Consider the following 21,205-nt stretch of genomic DNA (forward strand, 5'->3'; position numbering starts at 1 on the left):
AGTAACGTTATGGGGGCTACCTTGCTACCCCCCTCCTCTCTCCATCCTTAGCTAGGTGGTGAAGCTAAGCTAACTGTAGAGCATGGCAGGTCATTGTGTTCCTTATCACAGCTTCTTTTCTTATATTAGTAAGAAATGTGTTATTATCACTGTGCAGCAACATGCCCTCTTTCGCGCTGCACGCTTCATTAGATGGCAGCGAGTAAACAGGAATGCAACATTGCACGATTGTTTTCCCTGTTTGGTCCTTCCACCTAACCTATGCAAGGGGCTAAGCAGCCTTACGTTAGCTTCTGCTTGCTAGCAGAATAATTTGCAGCACTAAAACACCTGCTTTGGCTCTGAGACTTTTAATTTGTGAGCGCAACCAATTTCCTGAAAACCCCCCGGATATCCAATCAATTATACGCGAGATTTTAAGAGGTCCATGTTGCGTTGATCCGCAATTTCAGACAATAACAGTGTAAGAGGATGGCCTGCTATCTTTTGCCAGTGATCTGGAAGATACCATATTAACTGTGACAAGTGTAGGTCCCCTCGCCACTTGGTAGCATAGCTTATTAGCTCAGGGTAGCCTTGCAAGCAACATGAAGACAAATACTAGGCATACACAAGCTTATTTCTAACATAGGGCTGTGCATGCTTAGAGCATGGCTAATTGCTGGGGGGGGGGGGGGGGGGGGCGTGCAAGATAAGCCTTTTGATTTTGTCTGGTCTTGTGCCACTTAAATGACCACATGCTGAGAGAGCACCCTGGTCATCACTAGACCCAACAGAGCAAATGGATTACATAATAATAACACCACAACACATGAGTTATGTTTAGTATCCTGCCTCTCCTGGACATGTCCCAGAGATAATGCTATTTGATTTGTTTAATCTTTGATTTTCATGTTATTATCACTTTCATTCTGATTTTTTTTTAATATTGTTATATGGTATTCGTTGTAGCATTAATCCCACTATATTTTAGCAATGAGCATTGTAGATTGTACATTTAAAGAACACCTGAAATACAGATTGGAATGGCTTATTTTTCAATCTAAAGACTGTAAATCTTCATTGTTAAACCATTTTTTATAATTGACTACTTTTTATAATTAGACATAACAGCAGTTTTTTTTTTGTTTTTGGCAGAAATTCTGGATGAGAAAATGAACCTAACCTAACAATTTCAAACAAGAGCAGTCAGCAGATATTTACTTATCATCCTGGCCTTTGAGTTTTCTCTCATATCCACAGACCCTTGCTTGATTTTCTGACTGTCAACTCCTTCCTCAAATTCACTCTTTCCTCGCAACAATCCGACAGATTAGCTAAGAATAAGAGTTTTTACACCCCTGTGCACCCGTGTTTGAAGGCGTTGATGATACACCTCCATACATTTAAGTCCTACTTTTTTTGCACACTGATTATGTGTGGACTCAAGTAACCATGATTATTTGCTCAATTCTGTCTTAAAGAAAAAAGGGTCAGGCAGGATTATAGATAAAATAATGTTGAATAGCATTTTTAGGGTAGTAGCTTAATTAAACGTCAGACCACTTTGCTTGTACTACCGTACATTTCGATACATTTAAGCTAAACATTCAGCTGTTTGTTGGTTTATTTCTGTACCCCGTGGGCTGATATCTCCCACACTTGTTCTTCCTCATATCTGGAAGAAAGGCACGAAGCCAGAGTTTGGTCATTGGTTTGAGCTAATTTGAGTTCAACAGGCGATACTAAACCAACTACTTTTGAGTTATGATTTTTCCTGGAAGAAGGATGATGGAGCTAAAAGGTAATCATAGAAGTAAAAATAGCTTTTACAAAACTGATCTTCAAATATCCGTTTTTTCTGGACCTTGAAGATTTACAGAGAAACTCTTTCAGTGTGCTTTAGTTTGTGAGAAATGTTCAGTGTGACCTATATTACTAACGGTCACATTCCTACTTGAAAAATATTTTTCGTTTACATGTGCTTTTCAGTCAAGGATGTGTTGAATACAACTATGTCATCATTCTTAGCCAGTCTCTCTTCCCTTTTGAATGCTTTTACAAACCCTGAGGTCCCGACACTGCTGTAATAGCAAAACCGTGGTATCCTGCATGTGCAGAACTTGCTTCTGCAAATCCTGCACTTTCAGCGCAACACGAGGCTAAGTGATTCCCCAAGTCTCTGTCTCTCCCAAGATTAAGTTTCATGTAAGGAAAAGCCATAAGACATACCCAGCAGGGATGTGGTGCTGTTAGTTGAAGGGACTTGTGTAATTGCTGTGACACCTTTTGTCATGAATAAAAAGTCTGTCACTTAGGTTCAGATTGTCCTTTTTGCACACTTCTTGCAAAACTGTCTTTGTGATTTTTCTTTTGATATAACCTGTAACATGTGATAACATATGTTTTTGATAGTGGAGTGATATCTTTGTGAAGTTGTTTTTTTTGTAGATATATGAACAGTCACTCATGTTCAAGAGCACCCCTACATACTGTACACACGCACACACAACTTGTGCTTGATTCTAAGAGCAAATCCTGCATAACAATGCCCTCAACAGACAGACATGTATTTGTCATGCATATAGGGCCTGTGTAACAGTGAGTGAGGCTGAGAGCATGAAGGGCTGACTCTACAATGAAGCCTTGTTGTGTGTTGTGTTTAGCAAAGGAGAAGTGCATGAGCTCAGCATCTATAGCAGTTCTGCCCATTCAGCCTTGCTTTGCGCTGCTGGCCCTCTGGCTCCCTCTGTTGTAGAAAAATTAAATTACACCAGAGGATTAATGGTGGATTCTCTATTTAATGGATGGGATTTAGTTAAGATTCTGTCTTTAATACTTCACTGTGGGATTAATTTAGATGATTCTTGCTATAGAATATAGTGCTAAGTAATGCTTTCAGGGGTTGAATCCCATATAATCTTGACATTACGGGAACATGATCCATGCAGTTGCTATTTAAAGGTTGTGTCGTTCTTTTTTTTTATTAAACAGGAAATCGTAATCGCCCTGAAGCACATGTCAATGAAATGTGACACAATCGACAAGCTCAGTCCAAACCTGTGACATCACAACAGGATGTCCAGACTCCAGCTCGAGTCCCACTGTCAATCAATGATTACAGTAAAATACATCCCACTTTCATTGTGTGATTGTAGCAAAGCAAGGCTTACATGTTGTTTTTCATCACCATTACCATTAAGGCAAATGAGCACAACAGAATCACTCTTTTTAGGCCGTCAGAGAGTATGCCGTAATTGTTATCTTATTATAAGGTTGTCAGCCTAGATATAAATGTGTTGACAATGTGAAAGGAAATACATTTCCAAAGAAGATATTTTGGTTCATGCTACCATAATAACTGAAGAGAAGTACAGTCACAGCAGAAAATAAGTTTTCAAAAAAGTATATAGTCCAAACGTTAAACAAAATATTATCACCTTGTATCTGTACCACTGAAATGTTGAGGTGACAATAGTAATCATAACAGTTTCACTCTATACTAGATTGAGATAACAGATGTTGATATGTGATATCCAATGCTGACTTCACAAACCTGAACGTGTTGTGATCAATTCAAACGTTTTGTGCCGTTTGAGCAAGTGTGTGGGCCTTTCTTCTTCCTCATTCAATGCTGATAAAACATCAAAATAACTAATAACTCTTATTTATAGTTTGGAATATTAAGGATAAACATAAAGTCCATTTTCTACTACTTGCATTGTGTGTGCATGTGCGTGTGTTTGTGTGTGTGTGTGTGTGTGTGTGTGTGTGTGTGTGCGTGTGTGTGTGTGTGTCAGATCCCTTCTTGTTCCTGAGGGTTTATGTGACACCAAAGTCCAGTACCCCTATAGAGAAAGTGTTCCGGGCTTCCTGTCCAGAAAGCCAGTTCACCACAGGGAGACAGGGGCGGACTGTCATCAGCACTGCTTGTCTCCCTTCATCACTGTGTGTTGCACACCTCTCTTCCCGCTGCGCTGATCTCTTTCCAGTCTCTGTCCTGCCCAGGATCAATGTTTACCAAAGGTAGACCAGGAGGCTGGCAGTGAGGAGTACTAAGTGATCGAGCAATGTGATTGGATAGTTTCCCGCACAGAGAATGCTGAGAAAATCAATAGGGTCTCTTCATCTACAGGTGCAGCTGTGTGTGTGTGTGTGTGTGTGTGTGTGTATGAACAGTCATCATTTGTGAATAAGAAAATGGGGTTTTCTGTAAATTCTCACCACTAGAGGCTACTGTTGATCTCTTTCTGAAATATTAAAGAGGCATCATGAGCCTCTATACAATACAATACTTTACTTTTACTGGGTTATATCTGTTACTGTAATCCATGAAGTGATTACAGTAACAGGAAAATGTAAAATCTTAATAGGGATGTTTAATATTTTTCTTTTCAACTTCAGTAAGAGGCTGAACAGGAAAAGGCCTTGCATTTGAAAGTTTTATGCTGACTTTGTTTGGTTTTAATAATTATTCTTTTGCTTGTAAAGGCGGAAAAATATCTGATAATTTGCAAGAAAAAAGAAAGAATTTGAATAACATAGATAAACATATTTCATTTGGAAATATATTGTTTTTCTTCTTTACTGTGTGACCTCCTAAAGGAGAGGATGAGGGTGTTCGCCCCTCAATCTATTTGCGTGGATCATTGTTGAACTGAAACTAAGCTGCAATATTTGTGTTTTGGAAGATCATTAGAAACTTTTCTAAAATAGATCCATGCCTGTGGGAAGTGTGGAGTATACAGCCCAATTTAACGAAGCTCTGTTTTTTGACACACGAGGGATCTAGATAAAAAATGTCAATCACGACATAAAAAAGGAATAACATGCAATCTTTACAAGAAAGAGACGATAGCAAACACAGCCCTTCTTGCTGTGTGGCAGCACAGTTGACTAGTGAGTCACAAACATCTCAACAATAGTTAGATGACCTCAGACAGTAGTTTGAAGAGACATTCAGACCACAGCCGAACAATAACAGAATCTGGCTGGTGACAGCGGTGAATTTCCCACACTGTCCGTAGCCTGAAGCATGCTTTTAACAAACCACTGTAAAGATGCCATCTGTTTGAATGAAGTGACCTCTCAGCCGTCCAGCGAAACCCAGCTGGCGCAATCACGGGACACACTGAGATGCTGCAGACCCCTTTACTTGAGAGCCACATTAATATTTCACAACAGTTCTGTGGAATAGCAATTAGTCCAGCAGACAGCAGACAGGTTTAGATGATTGCATTAGTAGTACTGCGATGTCAGAGCTGTACAGGGCTCATAGGCCTGTGTGCTGTTGTTTTAGATAAAAAGCATGTTCAGTGCACTTCAGTCCAGTGAGAAAGTACACACAAACCCACAATGTGTGCTGTAGTCACCCACTGTCCATTCAGCCTCCTACCACTACAATTCTGCAGCTGTAAAAAATATTTTTTCCTTCTCCTTTACAGGCTTTTCTATCCATCCCGCTGTCCACCCCTCCCCCTCTCTCTCCTCTTTGGGCTGTAAATAAGCTGGGGGCTGTGAAGACCCTGGAGAGCCCTCCCCCCTCCCACTTTTCCCTACCACTTCTTCCTACCCCTGCTACCTCCCTCCATCTCCCTCTGCCCACTTAGACTGTGCTGCTACTCTTTATGCTGCTGAGAGGTGCCACAGAGATGCTCAGATGATCTATTGGGCCATCCTGAACTATATCATCCATACGGCCCAAGACAGCGAAGACTAACTAGAGGGACTGTGAGAGAGCCCCTGGAGGGTGCTGTGAGGACCCTGAGAGGCCCATCCGCCCGCCAAGCCTGGCAGAGAGCTTGGCTTGCCCCTTGACTCAGGCAGCCCCTGAGATGCCCTCCCCTCCCAATGAAGGAGGTGAGTAAGAGAGGTCCCACTCCCCTGGGAATGAAGGAGTTACTCTGCTAGATGGTTAAGTCAGATTGCATATTTTATCTTTACAAACAATGTAGCACCAAAGGCACACACACACCTGGCCACCTGCTCATACATGTCCCTGCCTGCCTGCTTATCAGCACTTTTCTCCCATGCAAACAGCCACACACACGTAGACCAAAAAAAAAAAAAAACCCAGACAAACACACATGCACAAACTAATTATGATAAAAGATAATGATGCATGCAGCTACAACAAACTAGATGCCTAATTTATTTACACCCCAGCTCCATAAACAAGCCAAACTAAATCCCCTGCAGAAATGAGGAAAATATATTAGAATACTCCCAACAACTTCTGTTTTTTTTTTTTTCTCCAAGTCTGGAGCACAAGCTGTGACTGTATCTAGTTATCTTGTGTGCTGTCTCGTCCCCTAGAGGATCAAGGAGCGTCCCCCGTGAACGGGCCATCTGTGGGCTCCTACCGCAGCAGTGGGAAGAGGAAGGTGCACACCAAGAAGAAGAAAGGCACCATCACAGCCAATGTCGCAGGCACCAAATATGAGATCGGTACAGTGACATTTTACTTGATCGAAATAATTTTTTAAAAAGTTTGATGAATGACATGAGTGCATAGAAATGCACATTGAAGATTTGATGAGGATTAAAAACAGGCTTGAAAGGAGGCTAAACAGTTCAATACACTACATCATAGTCAGTCAAAAAGGAAAGATATCTTTTGATCGCAGAGGTCATCTTAACAGAGAAGCTAAGTTGGGATGTAAAGAGAGTTTGTTTGAGAGGTAATTAAATACTTTCATCGATGGACTTTAATCGATATTGGCATTAATGGAACGCAAGGGAGGAGTCTAAATGGGTTGATTACATGTGTTGGGGGTTGTGGTTTTAGGTGTAGTAGAAGTTACTTCAGGTGTTCTATCTTTTCAGATATTATTTAAATATAGAAATGTTGTATCTGCAACATCAACATTGGTCTTATCTGGCAAGCTCCTTTAAACCAAGATCTCTTACTTAATTTAGTTATACGAAGGCCTCAGATTTCTAGCTTCTGAATTGATATTCTTGTTTTCCTCATTCAAATTTCACGAGTGGGTAGGACCAACATTTAAGGGGCTCCTGCAGGTATTCATTTGTATTTTAATATTTAGAAATTGCTTTGAGTAAGGCTAAGTCAGCTCCAAAAATACCCCAAATCCAATCACATTTGCTGTGGTGGAGGGTTTGAAAGAAACCGTCTTTTTTTTAATGTCTTACATTAAACCTAATGGAGTTGCAGGAGACAGCTGGGACTCACATTCATACATAAATCCTTACTGAGATAGTTTAACTTAGCAGAGAGTTTTTTTGTTTTAGCAGGGCCAAAAGAGCGCAGTAAGCACTCCTTGCATGTTCAGTATATTGTGTGGCAGCTCAGCTCTCAGGGGTGAACTACAACCTCCGAAATCAAGGAGTCAGCAGCAGCAGTTGGGGGAGGCAGGGATGCTGTAGGTAGATGGGAGTCTAGCTGTGAGTCAGTTTGCTAGCTGTGACGAGACCCTCACAGTGGCCATTCTGAGGGTAGTGTAGGGCTATTTTCAAGGAAAATTAACACTGAGGGCCAGATGGATGGCTCATTTCTGCTGTTACCTTCTTCTGCAGCGGTCTTTTTGTATTTTAGAATTGATAATTTTACAGGTAAAGGTCACAGGTTAAGGGAGATGGTGTTTGAAGTTTGCTTTGCTCCCACTGAGAAGGGAATGTCAACTCCGGCCCGAGGATGTCTTGTTTGGTGTTATGTGAGAGAAAGGATTGATTGTAGCTTCATACTCAAAGACCCTACTGCTAACTGTGAGCACAAGCCTGCTGTAATGTTAACCCCCTTGCCCTGTTCCAGTTAGCAAAACACTGTTAGCCTCTTCAGACATTACCAGATGAATGAAGGAATGTGAGAAACACCTTTTTCCCATTCAAGCGCCATCATGCAACATTAGGCAAGTCTTCTTCGGGTTGGTGAAGGCCTTCAAGAAATTAATTAATATCTCGTTTCGTTAGGGCATATGAATTTTTCATTACTCACTGAATAATGAATAGTTGTAGGATTAATGTCCAAATGGGCTTGCCACCTATCTTTCATACTATGGGGTTTCCTGTGGGACTTGAATGCATTACAGACAATTAATTTATCTTTTTGGAGAGAGGCATTACGATTGGCTGCTCTCTGAAGTCATTCCAGGAATGGTAAATATTGCTGTTAGCTTTTTGATCTATAATCTCTTGGACTCATTTCTCCCTTGATGCATGCGAAAACAGAATTTAAGCCAAGCAAAATGTGAGTGTGAAACATTGATCTGTAAAATGACTGCTTTGTTGGTTCAAGTCACATCGCTCCCTCATTTTGCTTCAACTCCCTGCTTCTTACTTTGACATTATATACATGAGATGTGTTCCTAAAGGCAATGTGTGAAGTTTATTTGAATAACGGTATAGTCAATTATTTATATGGAATACATTTAATGTGAGTTTGTATCCCTAGTTCGTATAGTCATCAATGAGATGGACTTCATGAAGACACGGGATGAGGACGAGACTGCCAACCTCATCTGGAATGACTCGGCCGTGCAGCACGAGAAAATCGCTGAGCTCAGGAATTATCAGGTAAACCACATTGCTGTCATGTCAAGTCAGCAAACTGTGTACGGTAGCCTAGAGGTTAGAGAGGAGAGCTTAAGAATAATCAATTGCTGCTCTGAACAGGAAAATCTGGATGTTAACCTTTACAGTATGCTCCATTACAGCCGCTCAGTGGCCAAGAGCTGAAGGCCGAGAAACCCGTCTGCTGCCAGTGGGTGTATGAAAGTCTAGTTTTGCAAAGCATTTTTAAAACAATTTCCAAAAAGATCGTTTTGGTGCTCAGTGTAGAAGGAAGTTGAACCACATTTTAAATCAGAAACACCTGCCTCTATTGCAGTACATCCCTTGTAAGTAAGGTGATGAAGGTCTTTCCCCAAGGACTCCTTCAGAAAAAAACAAGTGAAGAAGATTCTGCAGAATTGAAGCGGTGCAGAGAACCAGGACAAAGGGATTTAAAGGATGAAATGAACATGACAGCTACTTTAACTCTTCTGCACTTGGAGTATTTTTTATCTGAATTCGTTTTTTTTTTTCTTTTTTAAAGAAAGAGATACCCCTTCCTATAAGTCCTTATTTGATTAAAATAGCTAAACATGACGAAGATTTCTGTAGACTAATGTCAACACTAGACATTAAGAGGTTATATTTCACAATCACAGATGGAGAATGTTTTTTGTTGCACATCACCATGACTTGCAATATGTTTTTCTACCAGTCTTCAGTTTAAGCATGACAATCTGGGAAACTTATAAGTATAAAGGGGAAATGAAGGAGCAGATAAAAGAAGTGGACCCACCTTAAGGTCTGCAAAATGAAGCCAATGTTTGAAGTGCCTTTAACCTGCACTTTTCCTATTAGCCAGCAGAGGGATACTACACCTGTTGTCAAAAGGAGTTTAAGGGATACTTCACCCATTGAAACATGAATCGTCATTTTGCGTCACTGGAAGCTCCTTTTCAGACTCAGAAATACAAAGATTTCCCATCTCAGGGGAAAATGAGGGAGAGATGCACGACCATTCAAAAATACTACCAGGTTTCTAATGATACAAAGCTTAATGCAAATGGGTGAAGTATCCCTTTAATAGTAGAAGATGAAGAACATAATGAGTGAAAATGCCTACTTTTCATTTCATTAATTACCTCAGTAAAAATGTACTGATAAGCTTGTGATCTAAGTTGACGGTTTAAAGTCATCCTCATCACAGCATTATATTCATTTAGAGTCAAATCTATAAAGCAGTGTTTGCTTTAGGCCATCGATGTGATTGACAAGTCACTGCCATAATAATCTGTCAATCAGGAAAGAGCTCAGCAATGTATATTCACTCGCTTGTCAAATCTGTCACTTCTGGCTCAAGGATGGCAATGAGGAAAATACCTAATTCAAGGCTTCATAAATGGTCTTGCTAACATAATAGAAAGTAAAAAAAAACTATTCAGGTTATATGTTCCAAATTTCAGAATTCATTAAATCAAAAAGAATACAAGGAAAAAAAATGTCTAATTTGGGCACAACGTGGTGTGTAAGAGAGAGAGGAAGGGAGACGGGGTACACAGTGAGAGGGACAGACCGGAGGATAGACTGGAAAAACTGGCAGGGGTTCCAGGTCAGGTTTCTGATGTCACTAGTGATGTTTACTAGATAAACATGATCAACAAAGGTTGCTCTGAGTAGTGTGTGTGCTAGTCTGAGAGTAATCTTACCTCTGTTTGACCTCCATGTCCTGGAGAGTGAACTTGCTGCTCCAGCTCCCACCCAGCTTTGAGCATTTGCCATCCATCTTCACAAGTGCTTATTTGATTAGACTGGGCACTAATGATTGATTAAATCACAGGCTAGAAAGAGTCTGGCTTGTTAGGACAGGGGCAGCAAGAGTTCAGCTAAGTAGATTGAAAATTGCATTGTTATGGCTTAATGTGTTGCAAATTTGCTAATGTTTCACATAGAACATATTTGCTGTCGGTTATTTTAAGCTCTCACTGCTGTAGTATTTCATGAGATAATTTCTCAGTAGAAAAGTAGAAGTCCCACAACAATTGGTTTTGATTTCCCCTCACAAGCCACATCGTCTCACGACGTTGGCATAATTGTGCAATCTCTTCCGAATCCCTAATTACGTCTGTCTCGTTTGGATAATAATCACGGGATCCTTTTACACTCTGCGTTCTTTTCCCCTCTCTCTCCTCTCTCTCTCTCTCTCTCTCTCTCTCGCTCTTTTACATTTTTCCCCCTTTTTTTCCGTTCAGTGATGTTCTGTGAGAGTTTGCTGTCAGGTTTCAGTTCATACGAGCCTAATTAACGCCCCTGTTCAGGCTCATTTGGTCAAAGAATACAGAAAACCCAGAGTTTTTTCCTTTACCCCCTACCCCCCTCTCGGTGCATTCAAAGCAATTCATTCAACTGTCACTGCAGGAGCTTGCGATGCAGAACCAATTACCTCGGCCCCTCGGAGTTGAGATTGATCGCTTTTTTTTCCCCCCTCGCCTCTTCCCTCCCCAACCTTTAAATAGTATTAAAAAAAAACACGGTAAACTAAATAAGGGTGGAGAAAGGTCTCAGTGTCACCTTTTTGTTTTGAGTCCGTAATTGGGCATAAATGTCAGAACATTGTAAGCTCACTTCAGGTTGCTGCCTTTAATGTGCTCATTTTTATGAAGGGGCGGGGGTGGAATTGAGTGGCTTAATGACCCTAACAACATTATTATTTCTGCCTGTCCCTCTGCAGAGAATTAACCATTTCCCTGGCATGGGCGAAATCTGCCGGAAAGACTGCCTAGCGAGAAACATGTCAAAGTAAGTTTGTTGTCTCTTTAAACACATTAAATGAGAGGGCTTTGGTTTAGTTGCAGATATGCAAAAAACAGGAACATTACAAAGCTCAGTGTTGAGTAAGATGATGAAGCCCCCAACCCCAGAAGACCCCAAAAAAATACCTGCACTGTAATAAAAATGCAAATTGCATTTTAAGAGAACAAGTTTAATGATAAGACTCCTCATGGATCTACAAGTATAAAATATTGTTATAGAGGAAGAAAAACAGTCACCAAACAGCCTGTCTTTGTTTCTCCAGAATGATCAAGTGCCAGCCTCTAGAGTACAGCTTCATACCCAAAACCTGGATCTTCCCCGCAGAGTACACTCAGTTCCAGAACTACGTCAAGGAGCTACGCAGGAAACGCAAGCAGAAGACCTTCATTGTCAAACCTGCCAACGGAGCCATGGGTCACGGGTAGGTCAGAGTCGAGCGGAGCCACCTGACACGCTTACCATGAGAGGTGCAGTGGGAACCGGGGTGACAGAGAGGGAGAAGGTTACTGAAGCAGAGCAGCAAAAAGTGAAATGAAAAGTGAATGGAGGAGGAAATTAGTAGTAGCAAGTAGTTTAAGCACAGCAATAAAAGGCAATCAGAGGTTTTCGACCCTGTCATTGGGGTCTATGGAGATAGTATTAAAGCTGGGACCAGAATGAGTATTTGAGTTGAGAGGGTGTGGTGATTCTCATTGTATGCCTCATTGTCCTCGATGGTCACACTCTCCATAAATCAGAGGTTATCGCTGCCAGAGGAGGACACACACACGTGCATACACACGTGCATACACACATGGTCCCTGGCAGTTACAGTACTTTCTCCCCTGAAGGCCTTTGCGTGTGATTATTGGATTATTTGGCACCATCAGCAGTGACCAGTCAGACTGGAAAATGGGTAAAGATGGCTGCTGCAGGGGGACTCTGTCTCTCAATAGCATCTATTTATCAAAAGATGAGCAGGCCATAGTACCTCAATGCATATTTTATATTTGCAGGCCCAAAGGGGTGAGAGGCTACCTCAGGTTTTTGATGTCACATTTCTGTTGTATGTCTTCAATACTGACAGTGGGAATCATGAAGTATTTAGAGAAAAAGCATCAAATTCTGATTATTTATCCTAAAGCAAGCATGAAGACATGGTTTATAAATTCTTAAATGATAAAATATTAACGTCCAGTAACTAAAATACCTTTGGTGGAGACTCAACAGTTACATTTTACAGGGATATCAAAGAAATCATTATTGATTCAAGTCATTTTTGCGGCCATAGTAAGTATTGTAGAATCTGTAGATAACAATATTCTCCTTGAACCAAACATTAGAAATCCAGAAGTAACAAAGGGTTAAATTAATGTCCTTCTGACAAAGTTTCAGGAGAACTTAAAGGTATTGATTTTAAAGCTTCTTTGCTTCATGACGAGCCTGTCTAGCGGGTTTGGTCATCTAGAAAACTACCTGACTCTTGGAAGACTTCCAAGTACAAGTGACTGGGGACGGGGATCTTCTATTTCCCTTTTTTAAATTCTTCTTTTGGGAAGAGCAATACTTTACATTCAGCATAAAGTAGTACTACAAGTCAATTATCACAACAGTGTACATTGAAATAGAAATAAATGGAAATAAATTAAAAATAAATACATTTGTTCATTTTTTTTAACTTTCTGGCCATGCAGGAGACCTTTTCTTTTCTTACGTAACAAAGGCGTTATCATTTGCATATGAACATGACAAGCATTCACCTTTGAAGCTTCAAGGGGCTGAAGGAATGGAGAAGACAAGTAAAATAAAGAGCAAGCTATTGAATTCAAGAAATAACAAAAATAACCTGATATTCTCACTAATTTACTATTATACATCGGATAAAGTCTGGCCCTGTTCATAGCTTTTATGTGAGGTCACTAGAGCCTGACCAAATAATCAGCCCGCGGATAATATCAGCTGATATTATCACATCCAGTGACTATCGGTATTGGTAAATTTGATCTCAGATATGTGCCGATGTTACTGGATTTATTCACCAGTCAAAAAGCATTTCATTTGAATTTCATTGCATTACACTAGCAGTTCTCTGTCACCAGCAGAGGTCGCTATTTGGATTACAACAAGCATCATCACTCTCCAGAGTGTCAAGCAGTGATGCACGTATATGCACAGTTACTTTCTAGTTGAGTTACCATGTTGTATATCTTTTCCACAAGTGTTCGATAACTGCATTTGAGGGAAATAAATGTGTTTATCTATATCCATCTGTCTCTACTGATCTAACATAGATCTAAGAAAAATATCAGCTTACATATCAGTATGAGATTTAGTTTTTCACCAATATTGATATCAGTATCAGTCGGGCCCTAGACGTCACACAGTAATGGAACTGCCCAGCTAGCAGGCAAGAAAGGCTTTCAACCAATGAGTGCTATGGAGAAGTTGCCGTCTCAGTTGCTACCTATCTGTTTTAACAAGTTTAATATTTTATTTTTTGAGTGAATGCCATTTGTTGTGGAATATGATGCACTAACTGACGAGGAGACAATCCGGGTCGTACTTCTACAGAATCCGATCTGAGAAAGAAAACCCAGAGAGGAGGAGATTGTGGATTAATGTGGAACTGGCTTCTCCTGATCATATTGTTAGGTAACATTAACTTGGTAATGTTAGTTATTTTAGTACTCACCTATGCTCTGATGATTAATTTCTTGCTTTTCACTTCCCAAACATTGGCATAATTGTCCCAGCCACATTGAAAAATACATACAGCTATCTGTACTGATGTAGGCTTTCATCCTGGTGGCGGTGAGAGAAGAAGGATTCTCCACAATAAACTCCACAACATCAGAAGGATATTCAGTTAGGATTTAACCTCTGTGGGGGTCAGGGACCGGGGAAAAAAAAGTGAAAATACCAAGTGAAAATGTCAAAGGACTAAATATAAACCAAAAGACGAGCCAAACTGTGAACATGATTCCTCAGAAATGTGTTTTTTTATTTCCACAGAGCTTGGTGCTGCAGCACTTCATAATACATGAATACTGTTCAGCTTGTGAGGCATTTATTTATTCATCTTTTTGGCTTCTTATTCTTTCAAAATATGATCTCTGATGAGCACATGTGAAGAAATACTTTGGAGTGCACTCACCACAAACACCAATAGGTGGAGATATTGAAGTACAAATAGCTCTGTGGGCTTCACCTCTCCCTCTGATTCTCTTTGAATTTGTCCTTTCTGGTATAATGTGAGCATTACTTATAATCCATGCTGCACTAAGCTCTTATTTATTAAAGAATAAAAGGCAGCAAAGGCTGAATTATTGCAATACATTAAGAATATGAAAGATGATGAGTTTAGCTCGTCCACTCAACGGCGGGCGGCTCACAAGATTAGATTTTTCTCGTATTTTTTTTTGCATGGTGTGACGCGGCAGGAAATTAAGTTATATCTACCCCCTGTAATTTATTTTTCCATTGGCCAACTAAATGAAGTTATTGTTTGTGTCTGAAGCGCAGCTTGTTATAAGGGAAACAAAATAAAAGCGCGTGCAGGGCTTAAAAAGGCGAGATCCCCTCTGGTGCCAAATTAAATAGGCAGGGGAGAGTGGGCCGTGATTATCTGACACCCCAGCTCATCAATCACGTCGTCTTCTCCTCAGCTACTCCTCCTTGACTAACTAACACTGTTAACCCTGTCCTCATCATTCAGCTTGCTGTCTGCCTGTAAGGCGGGCCCCTCACATCGTCGATCAGGCTCCCATCAACTTCTCCCTGTTCTTTTTTGTTAAAACACTGTGATAGGCAGGACAATGAAGTGCCTGTCTGCAATATGGCAGATAGTTCAGTTTTCTGCGGGGTTGATCATCTTGAAAATAAGAACATTACACATAGGCATTACTTCAAGCTGAAGGTCGAACTGCTCAACTATGACCTTGTCTCATCATAACCTGAAAGCCAACATCTGATCTCAGCCTATAGCCTAAACATTGTTTCAGGGTTTTTGAGTAAACCAAGGAGGAGAATTCTTTGGTACATTAAAACAACAGGTACTACACTGTTCTAAACATATACTGTACATCTATGGTGGCTTGGTGCCATTATATTTCAATAGCTCAAACTGTACTTTTTTGAACAATCAACTCTTTACTTCCTGGCCAAATAGTGTGTTTGTGTGTTTTTGGCGTGCCTGCCTGCTTGCCTAATGGAGCCTTCCAGGCTGTGCATGTAAGCAATTTAGGCACAGTCTGCCTTAACTATGAGTGATGGTGATATAGGTCAGTTGTGATGTTTGTACATAGTGGGATATTGTTTAAACCTGACCCCTCACCCTTCCTGCACTCATACATACACCCACACAAATACGGAAAAAGACTTGCACACATTCACATTCACAAACTTTTTAAATGATTGCCCCTCACCCTTCTGTGCCCAGCCACATGGATGCACAGAGACTAACACAACTCATTCTTTTGGTCCAGCTAGCAGTGGTCTGCATACTATAAGGTCTGAGTGCCAGTGACATGAGACTATAGCAAATGAATTAGAGTCAGGGTGGAACCTGAGCACAATGTCTGCTCCTATTAACCTGCTCACAGCTAAAAGAGCATGCTACAACATTTGATGAGTGGAGTTTGGCTTTAGAAAATCACAAACGTTCTCCAGATGCTGTGTGGGGTTTTCTCAGACAAACCAGCATCTGTGTTTTACCTGTCCAATTTTTTTTTTTGTAGGTTTATTTTTCAACAGGTTTATTTAGATGGGCGGCTAAAGAACAGAGGAACTACAGCTTTGAAATGTTAAAATTCCCTCAGAGCCAAACAGCTTGTCTTAGTTTTACATGTGTTTTCAGTGAAGGTTCTGTAGGAATTTAGGGTCACATGAATGCTCTCTGGGCAATATGGCTTCGACCCCTTTACTGAAAATTGCTTGATGTCTTCAGCTTTTATATAATTTGAGACTCATAAAGACATATTATCTTCCCCTTATCGCATGCATTATCTATTAGGAACACTGATTTTTTTTATTCTTTGAATTTAAAATGTAAGCAGAGTAAAGTTAATATCAGCGTTTGAAGTCTGGAAGAATCACCAGAAGAAGCAGATGTAGCACCCCGGAAATATGTCCCCAACTTTTTCACATGACTTTGAAATGAAATATTACCTTGAAATCCATAAAATCTGTGTACTGTTTGGTTCAATTTTTTTTCTTCAACACTTCTGAGGCAGTGCCAACGTCATCAGTCATGTTCATGGTCCCTGCTATGGTCCCATCTATCATTTTTCTAATTATCTTTTTTGTCTTTACTATGCCATATTTTGTTATGTCATGACGACACCCCAATTTCCCCCCCGAGGATTAATAAAATTTCTGTCGTTGCAGGATCTCGCTTATACGTAATTGTGAGAAGCTGCCAGCCCAGGAGCACTTTATCGTTCAGGAGTATCTTGACAAGCCTTTCTTGATGGAGGGTTACAAGTTCGACCTGCGCATCTACATCCTGGTCACTTCATGTGACCCTCTTCGCATCTTCCTTTACAACGACGGCCTGGTTCGCATGGGCACAGAGAAGTACCATGCACCCAGTGAGGCTAACCTGGTGAGTAAAAGACATTTATAACACCAGTACTAATCATTTAAAGTCTTTTTCAAACCACAGTGACAGAGTGTTTCACAGAAGCTAAACATAAAATGGAATGGCAGGACAAACTTCTACAAAAATAACATGTAGATATAACAGTAATAGGGACAGGCAAGTAATCCAGTACTCATTAGACACACACACACACACACACACACACACACGCACACACACACACACACACACACACACACACACACACACACTCACACACACACACACACACACACACACACACTGAGCTGTGTGCAGGCAGACTGTATGCACACAGCTGAGTGTAAACGTCCGCATGCCAGATGTCTCCTGTAATATCAAACCACTCATATTTGCCTTGAGGTTTTGCACCTGCTGAAGCACAGTCTGCTGATGACACACACACACACACACACACACACACACACACACAAATGCAGCTTCCTATCAAGCATGATGTTATCTACAATATGAACACACACACACACACACACACACACACACACACACACACACACACACACACACACACACACACACACACACACACACACACACACACGGACAAGATGGATCCCTCCTATCCTGTGTGTATTGTCTTACCAGTCTGTGACACTTGATGGAGTGAGTCATGCCATCGAGATGGATGTTCAATCCCACAGAGAGTGGCTGCCAGACAGATATCAGAGGCTGGAGTGGCCTGCAGCCACAGTGTTATTACCATGTAGGTTAAGGACAAGGATGTATTGTGTCCAAATGTGAGCAATAGTGTTCAAAGAGAAACATCAAGGGTTAAACAATAGCTATAGTCAACCATTCAATGAGGCCATTGAGGCACTATGATTGAATCCGTGGGCGTTATGTGCTCTTCTACGAGTGTGAACTTGTTCTGCTGTTTCTCTCATTAGTGGTGCAAAGTTCATTAAATAATAATCGGTTGCAAAAAAAATGTAATCGATAATCGTTTTGTAGTCCACATTTTTGTAAATGTTTCTTGTTGCATTGTGGGTTCTAGGATAGGCCTAATTCAAAACAGAAAAAAAAGGAGCCCATTCAAACAGAAATAAAACTTCAGGTGCACGAGCGCAAAAAGGAAATAGATGACAAACAAAGCGCTGATAAAGGCTCTGTGCTGAAACGCGTCCGTTGTTGATCCATACGCTGCTACCCTAACAAAAATATCCCTTTAATTAACCCCCCTATGAATTCACAATGAACAAAAAGTCCCAAACAAACGAAATATGCAATATGATCTACGAAAGTTCAGTTCAAATTGTCTTTTTAGTCCACAGAAAAAGAAGGACTTTCACTTTACGATTACCGCTTTACTCCGCCAAACCAATGACGTTTGATCATCCAGGACAGAGCAGCATAACTAGATGTTTTCCTATATTTTGGAATTTTAGATGATTATTCTTTTAATAACTACAAAACGGAACAACCTTATAGGGAGAAATAGCTCCCAACGTACGGACGAGCGAGATTGAGTGAGTGTGTCATTACACACAGAGGAGAAAGATGAAACAGACAGACACTTAAATTGTTCACCTGTTCTATTGTAACTTCATTTACCAGAGTAAAGTGTGCTCTACACTGCAGACTGTAGTCTCTGTTAACAGAATGTTGCTGTCAAAACAGCTGCAACGTGTGATGAGTGTGAATTGATGTCTGCACGTCCGCTCACCACACTCACTGCTCTAATCATAATAAAGTGTGAAAACGGTCATAAGATACGTCTGTGTGAATTTTTATTTGAGGTTTGCTGCCTGTTGACGTAAGAAATTTCATATTTGAAAGTTAATACAAAGGCCTATTACTAACAATCATTAAAATCCTGAAGATTCAAATTAATCAATAGATACAGTCGGCATCGCGTCATAGTTGGGGGCGAGAATAGTGGGGGAAAAGAATCACAGAAAAAAAAGAACTACAAAACGATTACTCGAGTACTCGCTTTAACAGCGGGAAGAGTAATCGATTAGAAATGTTTTTGTCATTTCTGCACCCCTATCTCTAATTATCACTAAATATAATTAAAGCACCACTTAAGAACTGATTATTCCCACACAGAACAGTGAGATGTTCTTTGCATTTTAACACACACCATGTGGTGATGACAGGAGACTACATTGCCAGCTAAGACTTTTTTCCTTTATTCCTGTCAACCCTCATAACTTTAAAGAAAACGCTTACATTACAGAATAGTTATTTGCTCTGTGGGGATAAAAGCATGAACATCTGTAAGGGGTGTTCTTAGCAGAGTTGATAATCGTCACCGTCAAAGGTGTAATTACTCTTCACAGCAAAGCCAAAGGTACCATAAGCTGTTTCATTAAATACACTATGTATTGAAAAAGCATTCACTATGGCAGTGCCAACTTTTAGCTTCAGTGGCAATTCTTTATCTGCTCATTAAATAAAGGAAATCAGGGGTAAGAAGAAGAACATGATTAGTATCCAACAACAAACAAAGCATGCCATCTGGTGAAAATATGATCTGCTGTTGCTGAGAAAATCAGTTTTTAATGTTGTCAGAGCTTAGAAATTAAGTTGACTTCTTTACAAATACATCACAGGCCTACCACTCAAGCACCACATCTGGTCAAATTGTCCCTAGATTTGAAGTATTTTCCAATAATGTAATTGTTATACTACATTGTTCCATAAACAGCACTTTGGACAGCAGCAGTGTTGTTGTTTTTTTTCTTCTTTAAAGATGATTTCTTGGGGATTTTTATGCCTTTACTGGAGAGGACAGTGATTAATAGAGTCGTTATCATGGAGAGAGAGAGTGGGGAATGACATGCGGCACAGGTGCCACAGGTCGGATTCGAGCACGCGCTGCCCGGCGCCTGCTTTGAGGACTGTTGCCTCTGTGTATGGGGCGCGCAAATTAATCACTAGGCAACTGGCGCCCCAGCTGTTGCTGTTTTTAAATGTGCTTTATGAATAAATTTGATTGATTTATAAATACATTGGAATAATCCTTCTTTTAAGCTTGTTTTGTTTTGTCATTTAGATGATGGTTATAATCAGTCTCTAGTCTCTACTTTTGTGGCTTTATTGGTCAGAACTATGTTTCTACATGAGAGCTAGCTGTTGCACTGCTATCAAATTAAATTAAATTTGATAAGATTAGACGAAGACAGCTGTGTAAAGGTAATTTTAATTGATTAAAATCAACCATTTCTCCCTTTTGTGTCCGCAGAGCCAGCTTTACATGCATCTGACCAACTACTCGGTCAACAAACACAACGAGAACTTTGAGCGAGACGAGACGGTGGACAAAGGCAGCAAGAGGTCCATCAGCTGGTTCACTGAGTTTCTCCGCATCAACGACTACGACGTGTCCAAGTTCTGGGGAGACGTCTCGGTACGTAGGAAGTCCACCTGAACACACACACACACAAAACACAGACACACGGACATATGTGTGGCGGATGTGTACAAAACCAAGGATGTGCCCTGTGATAACAAAACTCACCGCAAACACAAACAACGCATGCATACATCCTGAGAGCACGCTGTAAGTGTGCGCTCATAGATATACACATTCTTTTGCCACTAGGCAACACACATCGCACATAGCACGCAAGCGGGACAGCAAAGTTTGATATGATTTGTTATGACAGTAATTCAGAGAGCTTCAGAGCTTTGTTTAGCTCCAGGAAGAGCTCAGTAAAAAAAACATCATTCCTGGAGGGTGAGCTCTGTCTTTCTGGCACCACTCTCAACTCATACAAACACCTTTACCTAGTTCATTTTCTTTTCTTTTTGGATGACACATTTACTTCCTGGACCTGTTTCATATATCTTCTTTTGTACCCACTTTTCAGACCTATCCATTGGATTATATGCCCCTCTTCTCTTTATTTTAATCCTGTCTTTTCTACTGTCTTCGGTTTATGGTCTTTTCTATTTCATTCTTGGCCTTTAGTCTTTAAGTTTGTATAGTCCCTCAATGCCTATTTTACACTCTTATTTCAGGCTAGCAGTGTTCACTCTCAAAATCAAATCCTATTGGTTATTAACTCTCTTCAAGTCAATCTTTGCTTTCTTCTGTCCATCAGCTTTCACTTTTCCTATGTGAATGTTAAACAAAGTTCCTTTTGAGGCCGTTGTAGGTATTGTTGCCAGTTTAATGTTCTTGTTTAGTTAGTGTTTCTTTTCCTTACACCTCCTCTCATCAATCTTGTGCAATCTCTCCATGTGTTACATTATTTCTAGGTGTGAAAGTCCTAGTTTCTTTTTCCTTCTTCAGTTCTCCTCACTTCTTCGTCTTTTTCTCTCATCTTCCTTGTCCCACACTGA

The 21,205-nt window shown here is 40.4% G+C and overlaps 1 protein-coding gene across 3 annotated transcripts in view; it reads left to right on the plus strand.

Moving 5' to 3' along the window:
- ttll7 (tubulin tyrosine ligase-like family, member 7) overlaps positions 1–21,205 on the plus strand; it is a 71,933-nt gene that overhangs the window by 261 nt on the left and 50,467 nt on the right. For all 3 annotated transcript variants that reach the window (XM_061033655.1, XM_061033654.1, XM_061033657.1), the window contains exons 2-8: positions 5,424–5,838; positions 6,295–6,426; positions 8,390–8,511; positions 11,216–11,283; positions 11,561–11,719; positions 16,663–16,879; positions 20,103–20,267. In XM_061033655.1, coding sequence (XP_060889638.1) covers positions 5,814–5,838; positions 6,295–6,426; positions 8,390–8,511; positions 11,216–11,283; positions 11,561–11,719; positions 16,663–16,879; positions 20,103–20,267 — 888 coding nt within the window. In that variant the 5' untranslated portion in view covers positions 5,424–5,813. The remainder of the gene's footprint in view (positions 1–5,423; positions 5,839–6,294; positions 6,427–8,389; positions 8,512–11,215; positions 11,284–11,560; positions 11,720–16,662; positions 16,880–20,102; positions 20,268–21,205) is intronic.

This window comes from Labrus mixtus, chromosome 3, assembly GCF_963584025.1.
Source record: "Labrus mixtus chromosome 3, fLabMix1.1, whole genome shotgun sequence".
Lineage (NCBI taxonomy): Eukaryota > Metazoa > Chordata > Actinopteri > Labriformes > Labridae > Labrus > Labrus mixtus.